The 18,205-nt window shown below is 33.9% G+C and overlaps 1 protein-coding gene across 1 annotated transcript in view; it reads left to right on the forward strand.

Moving 5' to 3' along the window:
- Positions 1 to 18,205, forward strand: part of LOC121367742 (Fanconi anemia group J protein homolog) — a 45,373-nt gene that overhangs the window by 4,466 nt on the left and 22,702 nt on the right. The window contains exons 2-20 of the mRNA XM_041492084.1: positions 211 to 339; positions 1,653 to 1,764; positions 2,372 to 2,407; positions 5,854 to 6,012; positions 6,913 to 6,977; positions 7,606 to 7,805; positions 8,461 to 8,550; positions 9,468 to 9,561; positions 10,158 to 10,280; positions 11,034 to 11,129; positions 11,473 to 11,608; positions 12,491 to 12,537; positions 13,297 to 13,446; positions 13,977 to 14,137; positions 14,601 to 14,652; positions 14,985 to 15,021; positions 16,085 to 16,146; positions 16,773 to 16,910; positions 17,549 to 17,668. Coding sequence (XP_041348018.1) covers positions 244 to 339; positions 1,653 to 1,764; positions 2,372 to 2,407; positions 5,854 to 6,012; positions 6,913 to 6,977; positions 7,606 to 7,805; positions 8,461 to 8,550; positions 9,468 to 9,561; positions 10,158 to 10,280; positions 11,034 to 11,129; positions 11,473 to 11,608; positions 12,491 to 12,537; positions 13,297 to 13,446; positions 13,977 to 14,137; positions 14,601 to 14,652; positions 14,985 to 15,021; positions 16,085 to 16,146; positions 16,773 to 16,910; positions 17,549 to 17,668 — 1,974 coding nt within the window. The 5' untranslated portion in view covers positions 211 to 243. The remainder of the gene's footprint in view (positions 1 to 210; positions 340 to 1,652; positions 1,765 to 2,371; positions 2,408 to 5,853; positions 6,013 to 6,912; positions 6,978 to 7,605; positions 7,806 to 8,460; positions 8,551 to 9,467; positions 9,562 to 10,157; positions 10,281 to 11,033; positions 11,130 to 11,472; positions 11,609 to 12,490; positions 12,538 to 13,296; positions 13,447 to 13,976; positions 14,138 to 14,600; positions 14,653 to 14,984; positions 15,022 to 16,084; positions 16,147 to 16,772; positions 16,911 to 17,548; positions 17,669 to 18,205) is intronic.

Genomic DNA, 18,205 nt, shown 5'->3' on the forward strand with positions numbered 1-18,205 from the left:
CTATAGAAACTAACAACCACTGAAAAATTCCACTAGAAAATGAAATATTTGTAATTTTTATTATTGGCATGTACTATATGTAGATGAGGGTGTAAGCTTTCAATTAAAAAAACAACAACACAACTTTCTGTGGAATGCCACCATTATGTAACTTAAATAGAAGAGCCCCTTTAAGTTAGATTATTTTTTATCTTTATTCTTGTATTTCAGGAAGCTTGAGAGTACCAAGGTGAACAACACATCATGACTTCTGAACGGTTTCAGGAGTACAAGATTGGTGGGGTATCCATCTTGTTTCCATGCAAACCATACCCCTCACAGTTCAGCATGATGGACAAGGTACATTTTGAAAGACTTCAGCTTTTGCATCTCTCTCCCCCCCCCCCCCCCCCCCCCGCCCCCCCCCCCCCCAATATACTGTATATATTGATAATATGTTTATGCAGAGCAGAATATTTCAAGAGAACCGTTGTTCTGTACGTGTGTCAGTTACACAACTTTAAAATCACGAGAACCGCCAATCAGTTATGTGGTGAACAATTAAATTCTAAAATTAAAAGTACCATATATCAGTAATGAACGTGAAAATTACTTTATATTTTTTAACCACCAATGTAGCACAGAACCATAGTTCAAGTGTTTTGTGATTAGGTACGCCTAACATTGGTTACGAGAACTATATTCATGTAACCGAACAATCGGTTACCTAAGTAAAACTCACGTGAACTGACTTCCGGTTACCTAAGGTTTTGAAATATTGTCCCCTGTTTATGTAATCCCTAATAAATCGTAAATTCTTATTTCAGGGCTTAAAATAACTAGCAGGCTGCAAAAAGCCATCTATTATGTTAGACCTAGCAAGTGAAACAAAAATTCACCTGCTAAAACCACTCCTAAAATTGTAGGCGCAGGATGTAGCCCAGTGGTTAAGCGCTTGCTTGATGTGCAGTCAGTTTTAGATCGATCCCCATCAGTGGGCCCATTGGGCTATTTCTCGCTCCAGCCTGTGCACCACGACTGGTACATCAAAGACCGTGGTATGTGCTATCCTGTCTGTGGGATGGTGCATATAAAAGATCCCTTGTTGCTGCTAATCGAAAAGAGTAGCCCATGAAGTGGCAACAGCAGGTTTCCTCCCTCAGTATCTGTGTGGTCCTTAACCATATGTCTGACACCATATAACCATAAAATAAAATGTGTTGAATGTGTCTTTAAAAAAACATTTCCTTCCTTCCTCCCTCAATATCTGTTGGGACCTTAACCATATGTCCAACACCATATAACTGTAAATAAAATGTGTTGAGTGCATCGTTAAGTAAACCATTTCCTTCCTTCCTAAAATTGCAGCTAATTTTTCAAGAGAAAGACTATATGCATGATAATCTCATTTGCTTTTGATTCTGTTACATGCACATTTAATTACATAATTCTCTAAAATATATTTTCTTAGCACAGCATATATATTTTTTGGCCTCTATTTTAAGCTTTTCGTTTCAAACCTGGTAGACTCCCAGTTTTGAATTCTACAATACACTGATTCCTGTTAACATCTGACAGTGATAAAGTCAAATTCTATTTTCTTTTCTTTATTTATTTATTATTCTTTTAAATTTCATTAGCAAATATCACATTATTAATAAAAATCATTTCAGATTATTAAGGGAATTGAACGCCAACAAAACTGTCTGCTGGAAAGCCCCACGGGAAGTGGTAAAAGTCTTGCACTACTGTGTTCTACACTAGCGTGGCAAAAAGCAGAAAAAGGTACATTGAATTGTTTTTACGACCATGTTTGGGGTAATCTATTTCAGTAATGATTTTAAAAAAACCCCATGTAATTAGGTATTTAAAAATATTTATTTACTTTAGGACATGGCTCTATGGGTACAGAAAACAAAATATGGCTTGAGAAGTTAATTGAGACATTTATAGAGTCGGTGTCCATGGGTTAAGTTTAAGGTTAGAGTTAAGAAAATCATACACTAATGATAAGAGTAATTAATTTTGTCAAAAGGTGAACTTTAAAAAACAAATTTGCAAAACAATTTGGGTATGGCACCATACCCGTTTTACCCTCTGGCAGAAACCCTGGATGTTTCTTCAGATTAATGTTCCATGTAGTTATTTACAATTAAATTATATCTGAATATATGTACATACCCTGTACCTGTAAGATGCAAGATAACCTGATCATCTATGTATATCTTCTGCTATTGCAGGTATTTATTTTGGCTAGTTTAAGCCCTCTTCTGTAGCTTAAAACAACATATGAAGCTTCGTTATATAAATTTGTGTTTTAATTTCATAGTTTGTTCTTAATATTGGCTTTTTCCATGGCATTTAGCATTTTCATTTTCTTTTTAAATTTCAGTTAAATTCCTCAAAGAAGAGGAACAAGAGCAAATGGGTTTGTATGGTTTTATAGTTTAGTATCTGATTAATGAATGAATGAATAAATGTTTAACGACAGCCCATCTCAAAAATACACATTGACTATTGTATTTGATTTATTTAATTACATATACATTATGATAGATTGAGGTTCATATCACTCTATGCATGCATTTTTAAAAGTCTCCTACTTTTTCAACTGGAGGGGACTATAGGTTTCATCTTCAAGTTTTTATCTGTCTGTATGTTTGGGGCGGGATGTAGCCCAGTGGTAAAGCGCTCACTTGATGCGCAGTCGGTCTGGGATCGATCCCCATTTGGTGGGCCCATTGGGCTATTTCTCGCTCCATCCAGTGCACCACAACTGGTATATCAAAGGCATGTGCTATCCTGTCTGTGGGATGGTGCATATAATGCTATTAATTGAAAAATGTAGCGGGTTTCCCCTCTAAGACTATATGTCAAAATTACCAAATGTTTGACATCCAATTGCCAATGATTAATAAATCAATGTGCTCTAGTGGTGTCGTTAAACAAAACAAAACTTTTTTTATGTCTGTATGTTTGTCCGTCTGCCCAACATAGTTTTTTTAACTTTTGTATTCGCAATGCCTCAAGATAGTACGGTGAAATTTTGTATCTAGTAGGCGTTGGAACTGACAGAGTAGGAGTTGGGGATTTTATCGAGAGCTACAGACACTCAGTATTGGGGACATGCGCGGAGTGGGGGAGGGGCTCTCTATGGGCCGGAGACTGTTACCAAAGAAGTGTGCAATAGAGTCCACTTGTAATGCATATAGTTGGTGAAATTGTTGGCCCAAGAATAGAACAAGTATGACTCAGTGGTTTTCCGTTTTAAATAAAAAGCTATTTTCCGTTTCATGTTTTTGTAAATTCCGTTTCATTTCCGTTTTAGACTATAATATGTAATTAACAATTGAACTAACACAAGTTGTGACAAATTAAAGGGTCCGAAAATTGAATGGCGTCGCTATTTGTCATAAAATTAAAATAAGCCTAGTAGCGATAAATCACATCAGGAGCAAAGGCTACAATTATAATAACTACATAAAGCATGATTGTCCAACAATTAAGTGCACTGCTTTATTCAACGGGGCTTGGGGTTCACAAAACATAAACATTTATTTTATCATCTCTTTGACAGTCTAACGTCGTCTGCAAATTGAAGTATGTGCATGACACAGCGGAAATAAAGTAACATTGCAACGTTCGGCCACTGGGTCTAGTGTGTTCATGAATCAAAACAAAATATATTTTAAAAACAAAGGCAATGAGCAGTAATGGACGCTGTATTCGTGGGGAAACTCAAAGTTTTCCTGAAGAAATTAACACATAGAAGCCGAGCTATACATTCAGACAAGAACCAAGAAAATATGAACTGGAGTCTGAGCAACTGTGGCAAAAATTGATGTCGGAAATGAGGGTAGTAAACGTCACATGCGACGCCTTGTTTTGCAACCACTGCATGGGGATTTACACATTTTCGACAATGTTATGGCCAGATCATTTTCATTTCATTTCATCTTATTTTTATGCTTATATCCAGTTAAGGTACAAGCACGCTGGGTACATACCTCAGCTATCTGGGCTGTCTGTCCAGAACAGATGGTTAATTGTTAGTGGTTAGTGAGAGAGAAGAGGGTGTAGTGGTCTTACACCTACCCACTGAGTTGTTAAAACTCATTCTGGGTGGGAGCCGGTACCGGGCTGCAAACCCTGTACCTACCAGCCTTATGTCCGCAGGGGACAATATTTCAAAATCTGAGGTAACCGGAAGTCGGTTCACGTGGTTTTTACCTAGGTAACCAATTGTTACGTGAATTATATTTGCGTAACCTGTAGATTACCTCATCGGTTACCTCAAAGTTACGTTGAAATTATATTATAAATACATAAATTTTGAGCTCAAACATAAAGTTAAAACAAAATACAAAAGAAAATGTGTTATAAAACAGAAAACAGTTTCTTTAATGCTTGCACATCGAAAGAAGTGACTTGCAGAAGTTTCTTTTGTTTTCGTACGATCGTAGCGTTGTAGATTTTTTATTATTATTATTATTATTATTATTATTCACCACTTGCCATCGGGATCGCAAAAAGTAATTTTTAGTTGCCCGAATCTAAAACCCACTGTCCTCGGGCATCGGGCCACCGTATTCTAAAACCTTTGTGCAGCTTGCGGAAGATAACACTATTGTAAAAGGATTAAATATCAGCCCAGTACTGAAACAAAATAAATACATTTGGAGGAAAAATGCCCATTCCCTGGTGCATGATTAGACTAATAATTTTATTTTATAAATAACAAATAAAGGCTACCATTTGTCACTGATATGTAAAATTTAGTATACAGCAGATTAACAAAAACCCAAACAACAAATGTCCAGTTCCTCTAAACTACAAAACAGGCTACTCATTGGTGCATGATTAGATTAATAAAAATAAATATTATAATAACATAAAAAGAAAGACCACAATTTGACACTGATATTTTGCGGTGGCGATGCTACTTTCACTTTATCGCTGGTACTTCTATACTACAGTGATGTTCCAAATTTTGTTATTTAAAGCTCATTATGCGATGTTAGTATTTTTCAGCTTTTGTGACATTTTTGCATTTTTGTTTACGTTAAAACCGTTTTCAACCTTTGTAAAATTAAAGACAATCCAATATTATGTCTACATATATTCCTTTAGAGATAAAATAGCAGCAGATAATTTAGGCGCATTAGCGGTCCGTGCATATTTCTTTAAAACGTTTGGCTCGTCTCTATTCTGAGCCTTCGGTCGCAAGTTATAACCGTTGCAATATACTGTTGTCTACTGGTTTGCCGCGCAATAAGTATCTAAAAATTAGTCTAAAAGATTGGTCGGAATACTAGTAGTATGTCTGCGTTAATAAACTTCCTGTAATCATGAAGTCTGTAAGTTTTAATTTCTGAACGTCTACAGGTCACGACGTAACCGATTTGCGGTTCGCGTAAATTTAATTTTGTGTAACCGACACGCGAACAGAACAGCGGTTCGGGTGAAATATTGTGCCCTGTGTTCGATGGCTTAACCATGACACCACTGAGGCCGGTGGCCAGATCAAGTTTTGACTTTTGTGGGAATTTATTCAAGGGACATACATGTAACTGTCAAAAATGGAAGTTATCAATGTTTCACAGTTATGGCCCTTGATCATAGGAGATATGAACATTTGTGGGGCCCGCCAGGAGACATGTATTGCGTTAGCAGTACTCGCTTGTGTGTGGGTGTGGGTGTGTATGCATGTGTGTGTGTGTGTGTTGATGGTGGTAACGACTTCGTGTATCCCAGTACAATTAGATTACATTTATAAGTGTCAATGGTGTATTATGTTATGATTGTATTTGTATGTACATATATTTATAATTATACAATTTTTGTACATGTATCACTAAATTTTATATATTGTAGTTGAAAAGTGTCGCTGTTCCTGTCATTCGAGCATCACTACACCGCCTAGCAACTACAAACCAAACATCACAGAATCAGTTTGCAACAGCACAACTAAAGTTAATGTTTCACCATACTTTCACAACGACCAACAAACAGATGCGCCTGCTGGAAGAATTGGTTAGTATTGTTTTCCTATAAGAAAATTCATTCAAATATAATTTAGCGTTGCTTGGTGCTTTTATAGGGTGTGGTTGTCTATATGCATTGGATATTAGTACCATGTTGTAGTGACGGAAATAATAATATATAGAATGTGTTTAGTCACATAAAGATCTTAACACTTTTGTTGCAGGATAAACACTGAACAACAAAAGTTTGATAAAATTAATTGGTAAATAGACTGTTAAAACGGGCCTCAAATGTCCACAAGATATTGGTCATTTTAATAGGCAAAAAAAAATAGATATTCAAACTGAATAATTTTAAATAAATTAAATAAAACTAAATTAATATTTTCATGTCTTTTGTTGTTTAATATATTTACCTTTGAAGAGTACTTGAATGGGGTTTTTTGGGGTTTTTTTTTGTTGTGTGAACCAAAGTTATCTCAGTCAGTAAAAGTCTGCAATACTGTTGAAGGGATCCTGTACTGTGATGTAGAGAACAACCACCTAATTTACAAGTTTACAAGCGCTTCAATATACTTTAGCTAGGTAATGTCAAAATAAAACAAAAAATGGTTCTATGCAACTGAAAACAGTTTGATGCATGAGTCTATGCTTATAAAACTTTTGAGTTGACTTGATCTCAAATTTACAGGTCTAGACAAACACCAATCAAATTGTTTACCATTTGTATCGAGACTCAATAATTTTTTTCAGGAAAAAAACTTTTACATTTAAACAGTGTTTTGATTGATAGGATTAATAAATTTTCTCTTTGAATAGGAAAAAAACCCTAGTTGTATAAATTTTCTTGAAGTAAATTTTTTTTTTCATTGTGAGATTGTGAACTTTTTAAAAACTGTTTCAATTTGTATAGTAATACCATTGTTGACATTTTTTTTTTTTTTTTCAGTCATTGATGACGATGATGATGATTTTAAGCAGGATGGGAAAAAACTAAAAACTCTGACTTCAAAGGTAACAACAAACACAAGGAGAAATAATTTCAACAGTTGTCAAGTTTACGGCACAAAACGAGATTGTTTCTGTTACAAATGTCTGTTCAACAAGATAAAGTACATGGCAATCATACCTGACTGAAATTAGATTTTATTAGTGGTGTTGCTTCTTCTCAGTTGAAACATAAGTTCATAATGCTGGTACATCTCTGCTCCACTCCACCACCCCCTAATGTCTTTATTTGCTTATACTGACTTAAAATAGATGAACTTACAAAACAATTGTGGAATTTCATAGATTTAAGTTTGTAGTAATATTGCCCTTTTAATTAACCACGCACCCCTCCCTCCCCAAAAACAAGAAGGCTAAATTTTACCCACCAATATGGGTATTAAGTACCAAGTCTTCTTGAGGGGAAATTAAAATTATTTTCAGTTCATTCTAATATGAAAAACAAAATTTGATTATTAAATAGTTATTTACAGATACTTTAGACCTGTGCTTATAAAATCTTAAGGTTGAGACTCGTAGCATTAACATTCTTCAAACTTCAGTTTCTAAAGCCTTGAGTCAATACTTAAGTTTTATAAGCATAGGTCCAGGTTTGTTTTTAACAGTTTCTTTATTAGATGTTTTCTTTTTGTAGATTACTGGAAATAGTCCCCGAAAACACATCAGTATTTCCTATGATGATGGACATCTGGACACTGATCGAACTCCACTAAAACCAGTAAACCTCATGGATGACAACATGAGTTGTAACACAAGTAAAATTACCAGCTCAGAGGATTGTCAAAATTGTTCTTGTAAAATATTCAACAAAGCTGAAAAATCAACAAAGAGAAAGTAAGAACAAAATCATATTCAGTCTTAGGTTTTGTGCTTTGTTTCTAAAACTAAATGTTCTTTATCTAGATAATTATTTTGAAACCTTTCGTTGCATCATACATTTAGATTTACAAGTCATTTGTAAAAGCCAGTGACCATTAATTTTGCATACCTTTCTTGTATCAAGTATGAAATTATATTTTGAGCAACCTAGGCAGATTCATTTTGTTTTTCTCCATCCCAGCCACTGCTCTATGCCTGGTATATGAAAGATCGTAGTATATGCTGACACCTGTTTAGGACAGTGCATATTAAATAGCCAATAGCCGATGATTAATTAACCAATGTGCTCTAGTGGTATCATTAAACAAAAACAACTTTTAACTGAATATACAGGGCTAGCTCTGGGTGAGCAAAATATTTTGCCAAATTGTCTATTAAACTTTAACAATTGCAGAAATCAACAGATTTTTTTTTAAATTTTAATGTCAGTTATTACATAAATTATTTTGCCAAATTAAAATAAAATTCCTCAACTGCTTTCAAACTTCACAATTGATGAATTTGGCGAGTGCCAGAGCTAGCCCTGAATAAAGTAGAGCACATCTGATTCGGGACTGTTAAACTTGCTGATCATAATTATTTATATCTAGTACTTTGTTTTCTTTTTCAGAATTCCCAAGATTTATTTTGGCACCAGGACTCACAAACAAGTTGCACAAATTGTTCGTGAATTAAGAAAAACTGCTTACAGTGACACCAGGTATATCTGTGGTTTATTTCGCATTTCAGTTATTTCGCATTTCAGTTATATGCCCCTGCACATGCTGTAACCTCACCATGGTGCAGGGGTGTAACATTCTCTTTGAGAATGGCCAATACAGCACAAATCTCCTTGTTGTCTTCGAGATACAATTGAAATTTTGAGTAAAAATCAGTATCTGTCTGTGATATTTGTATTTTTGCACAGTTCTTTACACTGTGTTTTTATTTAAATCTTAAAGTTTTATATTGATGTTGATCATGACTTTATTTGTTTGCATTACCACAGTTTGACACCCAATAGCCGATGTATTTTTCGTGCTGGGGTGTCGTTAAACATTCATTCATTCATTCATTCATTCATTCAGTTATATGCTTTACATGGAGACATATTTTACTTGCAGTTTTGTTTCTTTCTACTTATAATTATTAAATCACCCTTTAAAAATGTTTACATTGGCTTCTTGCTAGAACTAAACACATCATTTTAATAGTAATTCAGTATTATTTTATTATTAATGTGATAATAAATTATTATTTAAAAAAGAAAAGTTATCCCTGATTTTTCTGAGTTTTACAAATAAGAAATCGCACAAAATTTTAAAGGTACAGTGAAAAACCCAATCATATCCATTTTTGTTGGAGAATTCAAACATGAAAACACTTGAATTAATTTAAATGATTTTTGCTAAAAAAAAAAAAAAATGTTTGGTGTATAATATACAAAGAGTGCACTCTGTTATGTCTTAGTTATTGACTGAATTATCTGCTGTTTTCACTATACTTTTCACTAGTTTTGTCCTTTATCTAACCAAAACTGTGTTATGTAAAATGCTGCCACTTTGTTGTTATTCAAATCTATTGTTTATATGTTGTATATCAACCAGCTAACTATAACGTTTTTGTTTTTTTCTTCAGCATGACAATTCTTGCCAGTCGTGAACACACCTGTATCCACCCGGTAATATCACGGTCATCTAACAAGAACGAGGGCTGTAAGGATTTGCTAAATGTAAAAACATATGTTTATGCACTTAAAATATATTTATATTTATATTTATACATATATATATATAAATATAGCAGGTTGTCAGTGACTGTATTATCTTCATCTATGTAGAATAAACTAAAGAATTATGTTTTTTATGTTGTTACCGGCAATTAGTGGGGGTTATGTTAACCTCTTTCATTGTTTTGATGTTATTTATTGGGGTTTTTTGTGTTTTTTCTTTAATTTTTATATATCTGTCTGTGCATTACATTTGAGTCATTTTCTTTAAATGCTCTTAAAGTGTATCGAGTCATTAACAGTCGAGATTTGAGTATTACCCTGTAATTAGTCCATCGTAGGTACCAAGAAAATTTAACTGCTAGTTCATCCCACTTGTGTCATCGATAATCATGGCTTACTCCTCCTCAATGTATTTAACTTCTCCCAAAGGTTTCAGTTTCAGTTTTTATAGCATAAGTTATTATTATAACATTGTGAGTGTTTATATATTAATTATTACTTCTAAAAAAGGGGGTGTTAGTGGAATATTTACTGTGAAAATATGCATATAGTTAAAAAGTGTGTGCCACTGTTATAGCCAGTGTTGTGAATTTCAGGGTCCTGGTTGCAGTCTGTGTGAGAAAGCAAAACGTGTTTCCTCTCATGTTGCATTGAATGCTTTTGGTCTTACGGGTGCATGGGATCTGGAAGATATTGTTGATGTCTTGAAGAAGAAAAAAGTATGTATGATCAGACAAAATTAGTGTAAATAGAGTTTATTATGTTATGTTCATGGTGAGATGTTGTTAAAATATTCATTCTATTCAGTGAACTTTTGTGGGGTTTTAAGTTAAAATTGAGCTGAGAAGCTATTATATCTGGGTCAAGTGTCATCATCGAAGAAAGAAAAATGAAATTATTTTTAGCAAATTAATAAAAACATTGTACAAAGATGCTGGTACATGTGTCAAGGACAAATATGACACAAAAAAGTACTTGGACATCTTTTGTTTTCAACTTATTAAAATAGGTCACAGTTTCAACTTTAATAGCTTTATGTTAAATTTCACATTTAATTCCATTTGTCACAAATTACAAGTTCAGATCAATGAAATTTAAGTCATGTGAATATTTATCTCCATGCATATATTTTTTCTTAAATTAAATTAATTAATAATTAATTAAAGGACTAGATTTTGCAAATCATAGATTTTTAAAAGAATTAAAAAAATTTCAGATCAAGGTTTTCACTTTAAAATTTTATAGCAGACGAGGCATTAACTTTTTTGGAATTTGTATTTATTTATTTTTCGTATTTTTATTTGATCTTGGTGCTAATATAACCAGTATCTTACAGATGTTTTGAGCGACCTGCGATATTGGGTCACAGTATGCAATGTATGTGGCATTCATTTGTTTATTTTAGTATTAGGCTCTGTGTTCGGCCATTATTTTTATAATTTTTTTTTTATTTTAACATATTTTATTTTTAGGCATGTCCTTACTTTGTGACGAAGGGACTTAAAGACTGTTCAGATTTGATTATCTGTCCATACAATTATCTGGTTGATCCCGTCATCAGAAACAGTGTGAGTAGGCTGTTTAATTATATTATTAGTTTTTTGTAAATTTAAAAAATATTTTGTGAAAAAAGAGAAAATTAAAAATGATGTTATATCTGACACCAAAAGGCAGCCGTGGCGGCATGAATGAATCTGTTTTAGTTAAATCAAGCAATATTGTTTTATTCTAGGCCATACCTGGGTTTCTTAAAGTTTTCTTTCTTTTCTTTTTTTCTTTCTTTCTTTTTTTTCTTTTTTTTCTTTTCTTTTTTTTTAACTTTTTTGTATTTACTCACTAGTAAAAATAATTCACTGCTTATGAAACACAATACTTTTATTGTCAATAGCAGTTTAAATATTTGTACGACAGATGGAGATTAATTTGAAGCACAACATCATCATTCTGGACGAGGGTCACAATATTGAAGACTCCGCTAGAGAGGCCGGGAGCCAGACCATCATGGACGATAAGTTGAGCAAAGTTATCACCGAACTTGATGCCTTGAGTAAGGGATTTAAATGATTTTTTTTTTTTTTTTTTTTTTACAAAAACGTTTGGATAATATAATTAAACATATTTGTTTTATTTAAATATACTAATGCAGTGTGCGATTTTGGTTTGAAAAATTTAAGTCTCATAAGGACTCACTGTTTGTAAATCTTGAGAGCCTGCCACCAACCCAGCAAGCCCTACCACATGTCTTCAGTAGAACAGACAATACACTAAATGTTTTGTGTAAAACCATGTATGTTGACTATGTCATTTCGAAGAATCAATGTAATTTGTACAAATAAGTTTAAGAGCCATGCGGGCTCGTAACCAAGTTAAGCTAGAGAGTCCTATATGATTTTTGCGAGCTTCATGCTTCTGGACTCTCCTCAAAATCGTACACTGTGATGGAAAGAAATAAGGGAACGCATGGTATTTGAGACCAAATGTAATTCACTACTGGAGTAGTTATTTCTGTATACAATACAGAGATATATTGTGGCACTGCATGTCAGTACTGTGGGGTTGACGTCCAGTAACATGGTTAATTTTCTGATACTTGTGGACGGGGATTTTGGTTGTTGTCAACATTTGATGTTACTACTTGTGTGTTCCTTTTTTTCTTTCCATCAATATACTATAGGTTTAGATAAACCAATGTCAACATGAAAAGAGATTTAATAGTTTACAATCTGTATTAGTATATCACTGTAACTGCATTTTAAGCAGGTTACACATTATTTTTTAACTTGTTGAATGGCAAGTGAAACAGTCACGTTGTATCTATTGTGAGGTGCGTCCAATCATAACATGATAATTTTGTTCAATTCTTTAATAGCTGTTGTCAACACATATTCAATATAAAATGAACGTACAATTTAAACTTTTGTCCATTCAGTTGAAGCCAACATCAAACTTGCTGACCACCTGACAATAAAGAAAATGGTAAGAATAAATTCCAGAAGATTTGAATAGTGAGATTAGTCTAAATAATTATGGAAATCTCTAAACGTTCAATTATTTTTATTACATCAGCAATGAGGCAGTGGATAATAAATGGGCTACTTGAGAATAACTCTGCATATAAAACTGAACAATTGACAACATAGTTGGCAGATGAGTATATTAATTACGGTATTATATTGGTCTTTGATCATGTAAACGATGGGAGTGGAATGTAGCTCAGTGGTACAGTGCTCACCTGATACGCGATCGACCTAGGATCGATTTCCATCGGTGGGCACATTAGGCTATTTCTCGTTCCAGTCAGTGCTCCACAACTGGTGTAACAAAGGCCGTGGTATGTACTATCCTGCCTGTGATATGGTGCATATAAAAGATCCCTTGCTGCTAATCGAAAAGATTAGCACATGAAATGGCGACAGCGGGTTTCCTCCCTCAATATCTGTGTGGTCCTTAACCATATGTCCAACACCATATAACCATAAATAAAATGTGGTGAGTGCGTCGTTAAATAAAAGATTTCCTTCTTCCTTCATGTAATACTTTACATTGCAGGATATATTTTATGATACATTGCTTGGTTTTTTAAATCACATTCTTTTAATTAGTAGATATACATGATACCCATTAGTGTATTATGGAACTTGAATGTATGGCATTGTTGTAAAATCTAAATATGTTTAATCAACTTTGTTGTATTGTATTGTATTTATACTGACATGGTCAAAAAACCTATTTCAGTGTTCTGGTCTGGAAATGTTCATTCATCGAGAATCTGAAGATCTTGAGCAGAAGGATTTCAATACATCTTGTAAAATCTGGGCAGGGTTTGACATCGTGGCACAGATGAATAACATGAAGATGGGACCAAACCACTTTCAAGACTTGCAGGTATGATTACATATATTAGATATCTGCTACAATTGGAACTGTTGACAGATTGAGAAATGTTTTAAAGTTAAAGTTTGTTTTGTTTAATGACACCACTAGAGCACATTGATTTATTATTAATCATTGGCTATTGGATGTCAAATATTTGGTCATTTTGACATATAGTCTTAGAAAGAAAACCCGCTACATGTATCTGGATTAAAAATCCCATGCCTCGACTGGGATCCGAACCCAGTACCTACCAGCCTGTAGACCGATGGCCTGCCACGACGCCACCGAGGCCGGTATGTAGTGGAGTAATGTTTAACGTGCACATTCAGAGCAAGCTGTTATAGTGCATGACTGTCTTGGGCACAGGTACCGGCCTCAGCTGGTATCTCTGTCCAGGACAGGAAAGGTGGGTAGGAGGAGGGACCGCCTGCACTGGCAGGTGCAAGGGAGCACCAGCAGCCCGACCGTGGTCGGTAACAGGCGGAGGGTGTTATGATACCCTTCCCACGAGCTTTATATAATTGTTTTCACTATTTCAGAAAGCTTACAAGTTTATCTGTGAAGAGGAGGAGGACGAGCGTAAGAATGAGAAGGGGCAGATCATCAAGTTAGGGTCGGCGAGTCGGCAGGTGCTAGAACAGATCTTTATGGTCATGGAATACATGTATCGACACGATCTCAAGTTTGTCGAGGACTACAGGTGATGGTGCTTTTTGAAGACTAGTGGTGATCAGTGATATAACGAAGGATTTATCAAGTTCCTGGATTGTTGTTTATCCATGTCTTTGCCAGTCCATGTTCAGTTCTAACAGAATGATCTGGTAGAACTATTATAGCATAATCTTGTAAATAGGGCACAGCAATCTAGGTAAAAAACCCAGCAGGTTTTTCTATGTGGACCATGTTTTATATCGGCAGTTTTACAGCTTGCACTGCATGTTACTTTCACTTTATTTCTAGAAGTAGTAGGATTCAAAAATAGAGTTTTAAAAATCCTAAGAGAAAATACTTTTGTTAATGATTTGTTTTTTAACCATCCCATAATACAATCTAGTGTTATCTTTTTTACTATAATAATATTTAAAACAAAAAATAAAGATAGCTTTTGTTATTTTTTAAATTAAAAAACATGTCTAATGTTTGGATGATTTTTTGTTTTTCAGAGTTTCTGTTCTAAAGACTACAAGTTACTCAAGGAAACCGAATCAGCAAACGGTAAGAAAAAAAAGTATTTGAATGTCAAATTTTAAAACTGCCTGTTGAATTGTTCTTGTCTGTATGATATTTTACACAAGTTTGGTAATGTGAAAATAAATTTTTCATGCATAAACATCATTTTAAATGTGTTATTATGTAAAGTTAAATATTCATATAGTTTAGAGCTTGGAGTATTACACTGACACATGATGTGATGATATTCATCTTGAATCCATTTGCACTGACTACATAATTGTTCTACTGGAGTGAGGGGTTTTGTGTATCATCCTGTCTCAACTTTCAGTTTGTCGTTTTATGATCTCATATATGATTACTTTTTTTTTTTTTAGAATGCTGTTTGGCTGATGTCTAAGAGAAATCGAAGAGGTATTTCATATTATATTCCTTTGTTGTATATGTTGTAAACTGTTATAAATGACGTATAGATTGAAAACAGGCTAATTATTTACTCCCAAGACATCACCTGAACCAATCTGTGTTAAAGTGGTGTGACTCCAACCTTACTTCATGGTTGTAAGTTCTGCAACAATGATGGTAAATATTTAGAAAATATAATTTTAAAAACATTTATCGAAACAAGTTTGAAATAGAAAGATTTATTTTATATAAGAATTGCAATTACATTTTTAATCAACAATGGACACCATGGCTTAATCTCTTTGACTGAAACATATTTCCTAACAATAGCTTGTTTCGAATTCCAGGTCTTTTTCGTTTCGTGCTAGTATAGATTTACCCCCCCCCCCTGCCCCCATGTATTTATTTTATTTATTTATTGTTTTGTTTTGTTTTGTTTTGTTTTGTTTGTTTGCTTATTTATTTATTTATTTATCAATTTATTATTATGTGTTTTAACCATTATATCTTCTTTCTTCTTCTCCTATATTTCCCAGTCCTTTCCATTATATGCGTCATAGCAATTTTTTTTTTTTTTTTGCCAATCTTTAATTTATACAGAAACATTACAAATGCATTTATGTATCAAATTGTTATATATGACTATATAACATTATTATACAACAAATTAGATATATGTACTTGTATATAAATTATATTACTTTGATGTAAGGCCATGAATTCAAGGCTCCCCAACCTTGACATTGTCAGAATGGACTGGGGAAAATAAATATTTAAAAAAAAGAAGTTCTGCAACATTTGGAAATTGTCCTCCAGTATATTCTGTTTTAAAAAATTGCAACCTATGTCCTCTTGACCACAAATGGCAACTCATTTACATTTTGATGGACTACCCACCTCGATAAAATGTTAAGTTTGTTGCTGGAGGATTGAGTACTTTAGGTAGGAAGGTAACTAATTTAACATGCTCATATACCACTGGGGTTTCGAACATGCCCATCCCGAGTCAGGCCTGTGATAAGATCGGGGGCCCGACTCGGGATGAGTCCTTTAAACTTTATCTTGATTTCAGATACACAGCCAAACATAGAAGTAAATTTTTCGCTGAATTTCTGGTGCATGAATCCAGCAGTGGTAAGTTTTATTTGTTTAGTTGTTCTCCACTATTTATTAACTTCATCCATAGCTATTTTTGTCATGTTGATAACACCTTGATGACAAACAGGTCTTTGTTTTGAGCATTTGGTATATGTCAGGGGTGGGAATTCTCCTCGGATCAGCTGTTTCCTCTCATGGAACATTGCGATTCCTCGCATTTTAATCGTCCTTTCCTCCAAAATGTGTCAGATGCACAGATTTTAACCTAGGATTTCAAGAATTTCCGGGACCCCTGTAGATTTCCTCTTTTTACAGTTCACCAATTCCCACCCCTGATATGTGGAACTGATTTTTCCAGAACATCAGTTTCCCTATTTTTAATCCTGAAGACATACCATGTTACTTTTTAAAGTGTAGTTAATAATATAATTCTGATGATTGAATGATTGCCTGTGGTGCATTCTCTTTGTATAAAGGATCCTATACTATCATTTTCACACATTGGACATTGAATAGCCGGTGATTAAATTTTGTGTTAATGTCGTTAAACAAAATATTAACTGAACACGAAAATGAGCTGAATTGGTAGTACCCTGGTGCATCATTCTTTGACCAATTTTTTTTTTATTGAAGTCTGGTATCTCTACTTTTGATTATTTCAGGCATTTTCCGATTTTGCCGATTGTCGATGTCTGGTGCTGACTAGTGGAACCCTGTCTCCAACATCATCATTCCAGTCAGAACTTGGTCTGCCTTTTCCAATCCAGCTCGAGGCAAATCACGTAATAAAAGACAATCAAGTAAGTTGTTGATTTTTTTTTAAAGTTATACAAATTCTGAATCATATTCTAGTTTCCTTGCATGTTGATAAAACTATTTTTTAGGAATTTGTTATTATTTCTTAATATTTATGCAGAGAAAAAATGCCATGTATGAAATTACAATATTGATATTTTGTTTAGCCCTAAGGAGTCAGTCACAACTATCAACATTTATGTAAGCATACAAAGAAAATTCTTCCTTTTCATTTTTGGGGTGGGGGGGCCTACCTCATCCTTCCTAATATTATATGCACAAAAAAGTTAAATATGCAAGTATTTTTAATGGCATTTTTTCATGTTAAAAACATTAATTAGCATTAACCTCTCTCAGCATACAGTTTGATCTCTTGTAAATATATTAATAATTGCTGATGGGGGGGGGGGATACTGTTAACAATTTGGCTAATTTAGTTTATAAATTTGGACGCAAATTCTTTTGTCTAATCAAACATTTATAGTAAAATCAATAAACGTTTATTATTACATTACAGATATCATTTCTCAACATTCAATCAGCCTTTTATCAAATTTCTTGTGCAGTAAATATGCCAAATTGAAGTTACTTTCGTATCTAGTGATAAAACCCTTAAAGTCTAATACTCTTGTGTATCTCACAGATATGGGTTGGTGCGATTGGCCAGGGACCAACAGGCTCACAATTGCAGGCAGTGTATCGCAATGTGGACACTTTCGCTTTCCAAGACGAACTGGGACAGCTAATTCTTCGGGTTTGTGAGGTATTACCCTTTTTGTTCTCTTTATTTTGTTGCATGAATACTTTAATGTATTTTATTATAAAATATTTTTCTAAACTGTAAACTAAGCAGGGGTGGGAATTCTCTTCGGATCAGCTGTTTTCCTCTCATGGAACATTGCATTTCCTCACATTTTAATTATCCTTTCCTCCAAAATGTGTCAGATGGCACATATTTTAAAGGGACAGACCCTAGTTTCAGCCCATGAGAATGCACACTAAGTTTAGTTAATTTACAAATCTGTAACACATTTGGATAAAGTTACAATTGAGTGAAACATGAGTCTGTGACTTTGAAATGGCGAACTACCCTCGAAAAATAGACTAAAACTTGACTCCATAACTGTTACTTCTCAGACGCACGTGCGTTTTTAAAAAGATGAGAAATTCATTTTGTGATATTAAAAACACCAGGATGACCAAAAACACTTGAATGTACGGAAATGGATAACCTCAAGAATAAAATCTAAGTAAAGTTATCAGTATCAGTGATCAGAAATGGCTCTAATAGTAAAAAAAA

The sequence above is a fragment of the Gigantopelta aegis genome, chromosome 3 (genome assembly GCF_016097555.1).
Source record: "Gigantopelta aegis isolate Gae_Host chromosome 3, Gae_host_genome, whole genome shotgun sequence".
Lineage (NCBI taxonomy): Eukaryota > Metazoa > Mollusca > Gastropoda > Neomphalida > Peltospiridae > Gigantopelta > Gigantopelta aegis.